General features: G+C 33.8%; 1 protein-coding gene across 9 annotated transcripts; it reads right to left on the reverse strand.

The window, feature by feature from the left end:
• Window positions 1–2,442: 2,442 nt before the first annotated feature.
• LOC124888026 (LEAF RUST 10 DISEASE-RESISTANCE LOCUS RECEPTOR-LIKE PROTEIN KINASE-like 1.4) lies at window positions 2,443–6,566 on the reverse strand. 9 transcript variants are annotated; one of them, XM_047398134.1, is made up of 5 exons: window positions 6,174–6,565; window positions 5,866–6,007; window positions 5,640–5,761; window positions 5,427–5,544; window positions 2,443–2,680 (listed from the first exon to the last, which is right to left on the reverse strand). In XM_047398134.1, exons 2-5 carry the CDS (start codon window positions 5,876–5,878, stop codon window positions 2,673–2,675), a joined length of 261 nt encoding a protein of 86 aa, XP_047254090.1. In that variant the 5' UTR covers window positions 5,879–6,007; window positions 6,174–6,565; the 3' UTR covers window positions 2,443–2,672. The 9 variants fall into 9 exon arrangements, 4 of the variants coding, with proteins under 4 accessions (XP_047254090.1, XP_047254087.1, XP_047254088.1 ...); XR_007045854.1 differs by lacking the exon at window positions 5,866–6,007 and having other exon boundaries at window positions 2,972–5,544; window positions 5,657–5,761; window positions 6,358–6,563; XR_007045851.1 differs by having other exon boundaries at window positions 5,657–5,761; window positions 5,866–6,563.
• Between the last annotated feature and the right edge of the window lie 5,645 nt (window positions 6,567–12,211).

The raw sequence follows: 12,211 nt of genomic DNA on the forward strand, positions 1-12,211 counted from the left end.
TAATTATTCTGGTGCATGTTGCCTGTATGGTTGGGTTTGGTATATGGTTAGCTGAATTATTAATAACAGGTTATTTAGAGTTTGGACAGAAACGAAAAAGAGAGACAAATTAAATCAGATCACACTCCCAGCCCCTTTGTCCTTGTTAACCACAAATTTAAAAATTCATCACACCTTACCTGCATAGTTAATGACTTGTCAATTTCGTTCCTTTTATTATGACTGTCAGGGGCCATTTGGTGTAAGGTATAATAGAATATAATCTCGGAATAAGTTTTTAGTATTCTTAGGGATCTTTTGGTATGTGGGATAAGAAAGGATAATTTCAGAGTAATTTTTTAGTACCCTTTAATTCATTATTTGGTAACAAAGTGTGGGATAACTTATCCGAGTACTAATGATTAGTACTGAAATAAGGTATTCCTACCTTTGGATGGTATAGTAATACTGAAATAAAATGTGTAAAAGGACAAAAATTATCCTCCTTAAACCCTCTTTTATATATCACTTTTCACATTCACATATTTTCCCATAATTTTTAATATCATTTTCTTCAATACTCATTATTGTTTTGATAATATATTTTTTCATTAAAAAATTACGCTAAAAATATAATTTTTACTTATGAATATATTATACATCGAATTTCTTTGCTTATTTTTATAATTTGATTTCTTTTATGAAAATATTGACTTCACTACTTAATTACATATTTTTAATTAAATAGTCTTTTTATTACTTAAAGAAATTTAAATTTTATATATCAACTAAAATAAAGATAACTTTAATATTTTACAATATAAAAGTGATATGTATTTAAATAAAGTGACAGAAACAATAAATTAGTCTCTTTTATTTTAACAAATTTTAGATGAAAGTTTTATTTTATAAAAGCACACAGCACAATCATGAGAATGAACACACAAATATATTTAAGCTAAATAAGATCAAAATTTTATTTTTAAGAATTCATAAACAAAGCATGCAAAGAAAATATAAGAAAAGAAAAAGCAGGGTGAAGGATATTTTGTAAACAAACAACTTATTCTTCTTAATTATGCACTGCATACTATTTTGAATATGACAAACCAAACACTCAATAAGAAATAATCATGATATAACTAATCCCATCATAACTTATCTCTGTTGTTTCGGGTATATAAAATCTGTATTTTAGTTCACTAAATTTCAACACAAGTTCAAGACTTTTCAATAACACTTATGAAGTTTTTCAATACCTTCAACACAAGTTCACTATGAATTATCAAAGAAGTGTGTTATATTATTAAGAAATAAGATAAAACAGAATAAGTCAAGTCCTTCGAATACACGAAGTGTCCTTAAGGAAATAATTTCCCTCAAGTACCCGAAGTTGCAGAATTTTCCTCCCAGGATAAAATGACTTCACAACCAGAAAGTAGCGGTACCTCAAACGTTCTGATTTTCTTCGAACTCACTCGACGGGAGATGATCATAGAGAGTTTTTAAGAAGACAAGAATTTTTTGTTGTTAAACCTGTGAAAAAATGCTGGTTTATATAGCCACGAAGCCCCCCCTTTCGAAAGGTGGCAATGGTTTATCGAAAAGATGTATCTTTTCTAAATAGTCATGTCTGTCCATTCGAAACAATGTCTTTTCTGAACATCCACAACCATCCAAACAGTCACACCCTTTTCCCGAAATAGTGTGTCTTTTACTCGAAGAGTTGTGTCTCTTCCGAGCAGCTTTCAGCAACATTTCTGCATGCTTATGTTAATGGAGGAGCAAAACTGTTGCGTTTTTCCTGTGGATTTTTGGACTGAATTTTTTCCCAAGTTTCAAATTAACTTTGTCCAAAAAGATCAATCTCAACGATCGATCATTATCCAAATCCAAATTCGAAGCCGAGCCGAGCGAGCAACGACGACGATGGCGACGGCGCGAGGCACCTCTTAGTTCTTGCCTCGCTTACCAAGTGGAGATATGTCACTACAAAAAACGGATAAAATTGTGGGGATTAATTTTAAGGTTTGCGGAGGTTTTAAACCCCCGCAAATTATAATTCCGACGGTTCTTAAAACCCCCCACAATACGAGCCGTCACAAACAAGTTGTGACAGCTTTTTTTCGACAGCCATAATTAATTTACGGCGATTATTTTGCGACGGTCGACCTCGTTATTCTAAATTTAATTTTTTTATAATAAATGTTTATTTAAAAATTGTGGGGGTTTAAAACCTCCGCAATTTCTTTTAAAAAAAAAATTAGTAGAACCCATCAATTTTCAATAACAAATTATAAATTCTAATTTTAAATCAAATTTAATTCTTCCTTTAGGCATAGCCTACAATCCAATATTTATTTAATTCATATATTATTACACAACAAGACTAATTTAACTTTGTAATTCACAAGCATGTCAAAAATATATTGAATATTAAACTTCATAATTAAATTTTCAATATTAGCATATTCAAACTCCAATTTTTAACATTAAATAGTATGTTCAAATTCCAAAATCAAATATAAACACAAAATCTTCAATATTTTAAGATTCGCACCAATCATACAATTACATGCATCATCAAAAAAGAAATCCATTGGCCGCACTAACGAAATCAACGACTGTCATTAGGTTCACTATCATCACGTGGCCTCCTTGCATCCATGGGCAAAATGGGTCCACTAGCTGTATCACTTGGCTACATAAAAATGCAAAGTATAAAAACCAATCAGATCACGCATTCATTTGTTAGCATGATTGAAGATTCACACAAACTTCAGAACAATACATTGAGTTTTAAGTAACAAGTTAATAAGCCAAGAATACTAAATGAAATAAGATAAGTTAACAAAGGGTAGAAAAATCTCATATTTTATCCTTTGCCAGAACTTCACAACTCCGTTACATATGAATGACGATTACTAGTTAGAACTTATGACACTCTTTTCTAGGTTCATACTTTACTTTCATAATTTTGCGTATACTTTACCATTCCTAGACCGCACTTGTGGGATTACACTAGGTATGTTGTTTGTTTCAAACCATTCTGGTGAGCCACCAAAAGTTGAAGGAATTTTATAAGTGAAGTCCGAGTCCCGGAGTTAATATCTGCATATTGAGGACACCAATGCCACTGAAACTAAGTAATGTAGACAAAAGTTAACCATGAGAGAAAGAGAGAGAGCATTTTTTACTTTTTGGTCTAGAATGATGCCAAAGGCAGTAGAAGTTGCCCCCTCAACGTCATATATACCTATGGCAATCTTCATAAGAAAAAATTTACAGAAGCGAGAGACACAAAATGGACAGCTTAAATTTGCAAAACTAGAATCAGAAGAAAACCATATGCTCTCCTAGTAACCTGGGCAGGATCCAAAGAGTTCCTATGGAGATGCTCATTCTCATACTTTCCATCATCGAAGCCATATGAGCTGAGAGTTTGCAATAGCTTATTAAGAATAGAACTTGTGTAAGACGCAGATGTGAAAATTGATACACGCAAAACAAATGGTTGTCCTCGAATTACAAAGTTCAAATCAAGTCCCATATGACATCAACCTATGGGGTGACTAACATTTAGGATACAAATCAGCCAAATACTATATCGGTTTGATTCTTTTTAGTGAGTTTAAGATCCTGAGAGAAGACCAAACAACAGAGAATTTTATCCATGTCAGAACACTTCTATATGCAGTATATAATTCATAAAGTCCACACGAGCTCAATGTGATATTTACCAAAATACCTCATCTATATCCGCCGTCCACATTCCTTTTTGTGGTAGTCGAAAACAACATCCATTTTCCAACATTATATATATTTTACAGCTGGTACAACAATAACTGAAAGCCACATGGAACTGACTTTTATACTTTTAAAACAATTTTTTACTTTTTATAAGGACCTTTTATCCTTAAAAAACAAAAGTAACTTATCAGTCTTACACAACATTTTTATAGTTATCTCTGTGTCATGTATTTAAGGAACCCTTCTTAATAGACAAAATATTTCTATTATGTCAATGCAACCATTCATGACTTTAAAATGATTAAGTTTAGTCACTTGAGCTTTCTTAACAACCACAATAGCTTAAGATAGCATATTCTATCTGTAACAACAGATCTAACTTAACTTCCCTAGATCCCAAAGACCCAAAAGAATGCAGCATATTCTATCTGTAACAACAGATCTAACTTAACTTCCCTAGATCCCAAAGACCCAAAAGAATGCAGCTCAATGAATTACTGGGATAGATACATGATTTATTCTCAAAATTATTACTTTGTGACAGTAGCTACTACACGACACAGTCAGCATAAGAGCTTTTAACATCATAAGACAACTAATTTTAGGACATGAGTTCACCAATAAGCAAAAAAACAATCAAGGGGATTACATACACCTTCCCAATTATTTGTTGATCCAACCTAGAAGGATATCAGTTGTGCGTCCCTTTTCAATGGCGAGTATTTCACTATTTTCTTGTTTTGGATCCCACCCATTACCAACAAACTTCTTGGGAGGGCCCCAGAGAAGCATAGGGTAATACTTCACAGAGAACTTATCATAAAGATTAGAATTTATCTATGCTGTTAAAAAAACGAATATGAGAACCAGACAGTATTTATCAATATATATGTGTGGGCAGAGAGATCAAATAAACTCAGATAACCTATATTTCTGAATGGACGATAGACAGAGGATAGAAGATCAAGAGTCATAATGACACATAAAATTGTAATCGGGACAAAACTTTATGCTTTTCTTCATCTTTTACACTCTTTAAAGTGTATCAGCAACCAAGAAAATCTTTCCAAAAAATGGGGTTCACTATGGGTCTCAACTTGCTTCTATTGGTAGCTATGGTGGCTACCAATATTCTTTCTTTGTATCACCTTTCTTCCAACATCCAATCCAAGCCCCTTATTGCTCTACCTTCTTCATCAGCTTTAGACCATACGCGCCACCATTAACCACCTCACGCACCTTTCACCCTCCCTCCATCTGGAAAGAAATCTACAGTTAGCATCCCTTCTGACCTCCTTCTTTACACTCATCTATCACCTATGTATTCTAGAATATTAAGGTGATTCTAACACTTCCGTCAAGCTGGTGCATAAAATAATAATATGTAGCAAGCTTGCAACATATATATATATATATATATATATATATAACTTGTTATGCGACCGGCTAGGGACTTTTTTTTTTTGGTAACTATTTTATGTTTATCTTAATTATAAAGGTCTTCTACCATAGTTTTAAAAGTATCTATGCGACCGGCTAGGGACTTTTTTTTTTTGGTAACTATTTTATGTTTATCTTAATTATAAAGGTCTTCTACCATAGTTTTAAAAGTATCCAGCATCATGCAATACAGAGAGAACTATAAGAAAAACTTAATCTATAGCATGAATTTATCAAAGATATTTTGGTATAAGCACAGAAATCACTGAAAATCTCTAGAGCTTCCAGGCCAACACGAACTAGAGCAGAAATTTTTGTATCTTCATTCACATGATTTGATACGTATCCAAAATCGAATACTTTTATGTTTAATTCCTGCATCAAGCCAAACCAATGGAATAACGTGTAAATATCTTCAGATATCTAAAGGAAATAAAGAATAAAGAAAACAACCAAGGATTCAAATTCACGTCATCTATCAAAATACATGCAGTAGTAACGCTGCCAACTGCAATCCCATTCATGTGCAACCATGAGAAGAGATCTGCGAGTTGGGTTGCCACTTTCAACCGCTTATCCCACCCAAAGTCATCTGCAAATGAGAAAAAGAAAACATAAAGGATGCGCTAGAAAGAAGCACACAAAAGTCGGACAGATCGAACAATCATTCAACATAATACTCGAGGTAGTAAGTACCATCTAGAAGCATATTCGACTAGACTCTAGTGAACTCTGCATCATAGACAACGGCCAGCCTCCTATCAAAATAGCACTTATACAACTTCACCAAATTTGGATGCGTATTTACTCTTTCATTTGTTAATAACTCGATCTCATCCTACAGAAGACCCTCTGACATCATTAGACCAATAAAAAAAATAGAGAAAGAAAAAAAATTCCAAGCTATCTCGCAAATATACACAAAATTTATATAGACGTGAAGCATTCTCAAGTTTTATAGGAAGGAGATAATCCCATGTCTTTACAATAGCAGGTCGGCTTACAGATCCTTCAATAATGGTGCCACGGAACAGTCTTCATATAAGAGTATTTTGGATTAAAGAATCCTTGGAATTAGTAATACTGTTCAACTCGGCGTAGCTGCAATGCTTCACCTCACCATCTACGACTGGCTCAATGGAGAAACGACAGAAATAGAAGTCCTATCAATTGGAAGAAGGCAATCACCTGGGAGCTATAGTAGAAGGCAATAGCCGAAACAGAAGGCAACGGCCAACAACCGGAGACACCGGAGTAGAGAGTAGCCTATCAATGGTCTATGGTACCCTAATTTTGCGGGAAAATGAGAGAGAAAAATATTTTGGGGGAAATATTTCGATGGATATTGGGGAAAAAAATGGGGAAATACTTTTTGATTTGGCGCCATTTTTTTTGGATGGATAGCGAGGGTTAAAAATCCCGCAAATATATAATTTTTAGTGGCACATTTTTAACCCTCACAATTCATATAATTTTATGGAGGTTAAAATAATCCCTGTAAATAACCCTGCAATTTGACCTATTTTTTGTAGTGTGTTTCTCAATATAAACACATAAAAGTTTCTTTCTCCCACCAGTGTGGGAGAATTTAGTAAACTTTCCTTATTTTGAGCACACTTTTTATTTTAGTGTAGACTCACTTCTCCCTCTACTATTTTTCCTTCATTTTTCATTCACATATTCAACTTAAACCCAACAATCCCCACATGAATGGGGAATGACCATCTTTATAAAATTTTACGGACAAGTATGTGATCATTAAGTAAAGACTGATTGCATCTGGATAAGTGAATTTTCCTTTGAACTTTTCGTAGTGAACATGCATCGGATGCACTCAGTCAATTGATAGATTTGATATCTTTGAACCGTCAATCTTTATGTACACCTAGATAATATATGTCACACAACCAATCTTTTACCGTTTATGGTTTTCACGATTTTATTCGTTTCAACCATGAACACGTCCCGATTTCATAAGAGCTTAGAGAATAGGCCTTTACTGACATTCTCGTTGAAGCAGCTTCCACTTCTCTCTCATATAGGTGATTTTTAAACTTTCAATCCTATAGATTAAACTATTTGGTCAAATCTGCCAAATTTAGATAATCATTAAAAGACTACACACCATAAGTCTTATCCTTATTTACTAACCATTGTCTACATCATGAGAATGGGTTGGGTATATTGATAATGTTGAATCTGCCAGACACAACTTTGTTTGATCTCCTTGAACCTAGCTTTTAGGATCTCCAGTCTGCTAGGTAGAGTTACGGTCATGCTGACTTGTCCTAAGCTGTAAACCTATTTCCTTGGATGTTCTCTCAACTCTTTCTCTAGATAAGCTTTTTGTTAGTGGATCTGACACATTATCCTTTGATCTCACATAGTTAATAGTGATAATTCCACTAGAGAGAAATTCTCTAACGGTATTATGTCTCTATCTTATGTGACGAGATTTAGCATTGTACATCATGATCCCGCCATACCTATTGTCACTTGACTATCATAGTGTATACATACTGGTGCCACTGGTTTGGGCCAATAAAGAATATCTTCCAAGAAATTTCGGAGCCATTCTGCTTCTTCACCGGCTTAATCCAATGCGATAAACTCAAATTTTATTGTGGATCGAGCAATACATGTCTGCTTGGATGATTTCCAAGAGACTGCTCCTCCACCTATAGTAAATACATATCCACTCGTAGATTTTACTTCATTCGATTCAGTGATCCAATTCGCATCACTATATCCTTCAAGTACTGTGGGATATTTATTATAATGCAAAGCATAGTCTTGAGTATATTTAAGATACCCCAAAACTCTTTTCATTGCCATCTAATGAGTTTTATTGGTATTACTCCTGTACCGACTTAACTTACTAATAGTACATGCTATGTCTGGTTGCGTATGATTTATGATATACATTAGACATCCTAACACCCTTGCGTATTCCAACTGTGAGTCACTTTCACCCTCATTCTTTTAAAGTGCAAAGCTCACGTCCAATGGATCTTGGCAATTCCAAATTCCAAATACTTGAATTTGTCAAGCACCTTTTCGATATAATGAGACTATGACAATGCCAACCCTTGTGGAGTTCTATGAATTCTTGTTCCCCAGATCATATTCGCAACTCCGAGGTCTTTCATATCAAACTTGCCCTCGAGCATTCATTTCGTAATATTTATGTCAGAAATATCTCTGTTGATGATCAACATATCATCCACATACAAACAAACAATGATCTTATGATTTGGAGTGTCTTTAATGTAAACACATTTATCAGATTCGTTTATCTTAAACCCGTTTGTCAGCATGGTTTGGTCAAACTTTGCATGCAACTATTTAGGTGCTTGTTTTAGTCCATAAAGTGACTTAACAAGTTTACACACCTTATTTTCATTTCCTGGAATCACAAAACCCTCAGGCTGTTCCATGTAAATTTCTTCCTCTAGTTCTTCATTTAGGAATGTTGTTTTCACATCCATTTGATGAATTTCAAGACTATATACCGCCGCCAAGGCAATTAACATCTGAATTGATGTTATCCTCGTTATAAGCGAGTATGTATCAAAGTAATCAGGGCCTTTCTTCGATTTAAAAACTTTTACTACAAGTCTTGCCTTGTATTTGTCAATAGTACCATCCACTTTAATTTTTCTTTTGAAGATCTATTTAGAACCTAAAGGTTTATTTTCTGAAGGAAGATCAACCAATTTCCTGAAGGAAGATCAACCAACTCCCATGTATGATTGCTTAAGATTGAATCAATCTCACTATTGACTGTCTCTTTCTAAAAGGATGAGTCTGAAGACATCATTACTTCTTTAAATATTTGAGGTTCATTTTTTAAGAGAAATGTTACAAAATTCGATCCAAACGAAGTTGACGTTCTTTGATGTGTACTACGTCTTAGATTCTCATCATTATATACATCCTCACTTGGTTCATCTCGAGGTTGTTTAGACCCTCCACTAGACTATTCATGTCTAGTTTTATACGGATAAATGTGTTCAAAGAATTTAGCATTATCTAATTCAATTACCATATTTTTAGTGATATCAAGATGTTCAGATTTATGAACCAAAAATCGACATACTTTTCTACTTTTAGCATATTCTATGAACATGCAATCCACTATCTTATGTCCTATTTTCACCCTTTTAGGCATAGGAACTTAGACTTTCGTTAGACACCCCCACACTTTGAAATATTTCAAGTTGGGTTTCTTTCATTTCCATTTCATATGAAATTGATAGTGTCTTACTGTGGGACACTCTATTGAGTATTCGGTTAGCTGTAAGGATAGCTTTCCCCTAAAAGTTTTGCAGTGAATCTGAACTTATAAGTAAGACATTCATTATTTTCTTTAATGTTTGATTTTTTTTTTGCAATTTCATTAGATTAAGGTGAATACGGGGCCGTAGTTTGATGGACAATTTCATTCTCTACACATATTTCCGCAAAGGGAGATTCATATTCTCCGCCCCTATTGTTTCTTATCGTTTTGATCTTTTTCTCTAACTGATTTTAAAATTCAGTTTTATATTGCCTAAATGCCTCTATTGTTTTATCCTTACTGTTTAGAAAATAGACATAACAGTATCTAGTGCAATCGTTAATAAAAGTTATAAAATATTTTTTTCCACTACGAGATATTGTTGACTTCATATCATAAATGTCAGTGTGGATTAAGTCTAAGGGATTGAAATCATTTCAACGGACTTATACGAATGCTTAGCATACTTTGATTCCATACACGTTTGACATTTTGATTTATTGCACTTAAAGTTTGGCAAAACTTCTAAGTTAATCAGTTTTCACAATGTTTTATAATTGACATGTCTCAATCGTTCATGCCACAAATCATTAGACTCAAACAAGTAAAAAGAAACTAAATTTTTATTGATTTCAACATGCATTAGATTCATTTTGAATAGGCCCTCAGTGAGGTAGCCTTTTCCTATGTACACTTCTCCTTTACTAAGTATAATTTTTTCAGAATTAAATACATATTTTAATCCATTTTTATCAAGAAGTGATACAGAAATCAAGTTCTTCCATAACTTCGGTACATACAGGACATTGTTCAAAGTCAACACTTTGCCAGATGTCATTTTCAGGCAAACTTTTCTTGTTCCTTCAACTTTTGCTATTGCGGAGTTTGCCATATAGATCTTCTCTGTGTCTTAAGACGAAGCAAATGTAGCAAACAAATCCTTATTTGCACAAATGTGGCGGTTGACACCGAAATCCATCCACCATTCTCAAGAATTTCTCACCAAGTTGCATTCAGATAATATGTCACACAGATCGTCCATTTATTTCTTGGATTCAGCCATATTTGCTTGGTCCTTCTTTTTGCCTTTCTTTGGGGCATGACAATTTGTTGACTTGTGGCCAATCTTGTCACAATTAAAGCATTTTCACTTGAATTTCTTCTTAGGTTGATTGCTTTTCTGTCCAACTTTCTTTTATTTTTTTGAGTTGTTGTGGTCATCTTCTACAATATTTGCTCCATTCATTGCAGAATTTCTTTTCAAACTTCTTTCCACGACTTTGTTGTCTTCTTTAATGCGCAGTCTAACTTTGAGATCTTTGACTATCTTCTTCTTTCGTTTATGTTTCAAGTAGTTTTTGAAGTCCTTCCACATAGATGGCAACTTCTCTATTATAGCCGCAACGTGAAACGCCTCGTTCAGAACCAAACCTATAATAAAGTTCTTGTGAACATTAAAAATATTTTTAATATGTTCAACTAAGGTATTTACTAAACTCATACCTTCCGCAAGAAGATCATGAATGATAACTTGCAGTTCCTGTACTTGAGATACAACAGACTTGTTGTTAATCATTTTAAACTTAAGGAATCTTGCACCAAATAACTTCTTGGTTCCAGCATCCTCAGTCTTATATTTGCTTTCCAACGTACTCCACAACTCTTTTGACATTTTCATTCCACTATACACGTCGTATAGGTCATCTTAGAAGCCACTTAGAATGTAATTCTTGCATAGGAAATCAGAGTGTTTCCACTCCTCCATAACGATAAGTTTCTCCTGGTCCGAAGTTCTTTCGAGCACCTCTGGAGCTTCTTCATATATAAATCATTAAAGACACAACATTGTAAGGTAGAAGAAGATCTTCTGTTGCCACCTTTTAAAATCAATACCTATGAATTTTTTGGGTTTCTCCGTTGGTGTTATTTCCCGTGGAACACTCGTACAACTCGTTGTGGCAATATTAGTTTCTGCCATAATCGTCCCAGCATCATTCATATGACTGTTAGTAGTCATTTTTCTGTCACAAAAAGACGGTCAACTTTAGTATATCGAAATACTACTAATAAAGTTGTAGCAACTTTAAACACCTCTTGTTTCTAGTTTAACGATGAAGTTTTTATGACTTCCAATCGTTAACCGAGTGACCTTTAACTTGTGATGAAGTTTTTATGACTTCAAATCACTTGTTAAGTTCAAACGGAGTAGAAATCATAAAACTTTAATCTCCAGAAACCAAACAATACAGATTCTAGTTTATTTCCTTAAGATTGTTGTTTCGGGTATATAAAATTTGTATTTTAGTTCCCTAAACTTTAACACAAGTTCAAGACTTTTCAAGAACACTTATAAAGTTTTTCAACACCTTCAACACAAGTTCACTATGAACTATCAAAGAAGTGTGTTATATTATTAAGAAATAAGATAAAACAGAATAATCCAAGTCCTTCGAATTCATAAAGTGTCATTAAGGAAATAATTTTCCTCAAGTACCCGAGGTTGCAGAATTTTTTTCCCAGGATAAAATGGCTTCACAACCAGAAAGTAGTGGTATCTCAAACGTTCTGGTTTTCTTCGAACTCACTCGACGGGAGATGATCACACGGAGTTTTTAAGAAGACAAGAAGTGTTTTAATACAAAAAAATTTCGTTGTTAAACCTGTGAAAAAATGCAAGTTTATATAGCCATAAAGTGCCCCTTCCGAAAGGTGGCAATGATTTATCGAAAAGATATATCTTTTCTGAATAGTCATGTCTGTCCA

The sequence above is a fragment of the Capsicum annuum genome, chromosome 10 (genome assembly GCF_002878395.1).
Source record: "Capsicum annuum cultivar UCD-10X-F1 chromosome 10, UCD10Xv1.1, whole genome shotgun sequence".
Taxonomy (NCBI): domain Eukaryota; kingdom Viridiplantae; phylum Streptophyta; class Magnoliopsida; order Solanales; family Solanaceae; genus Capsicum; species Capsicum annuum.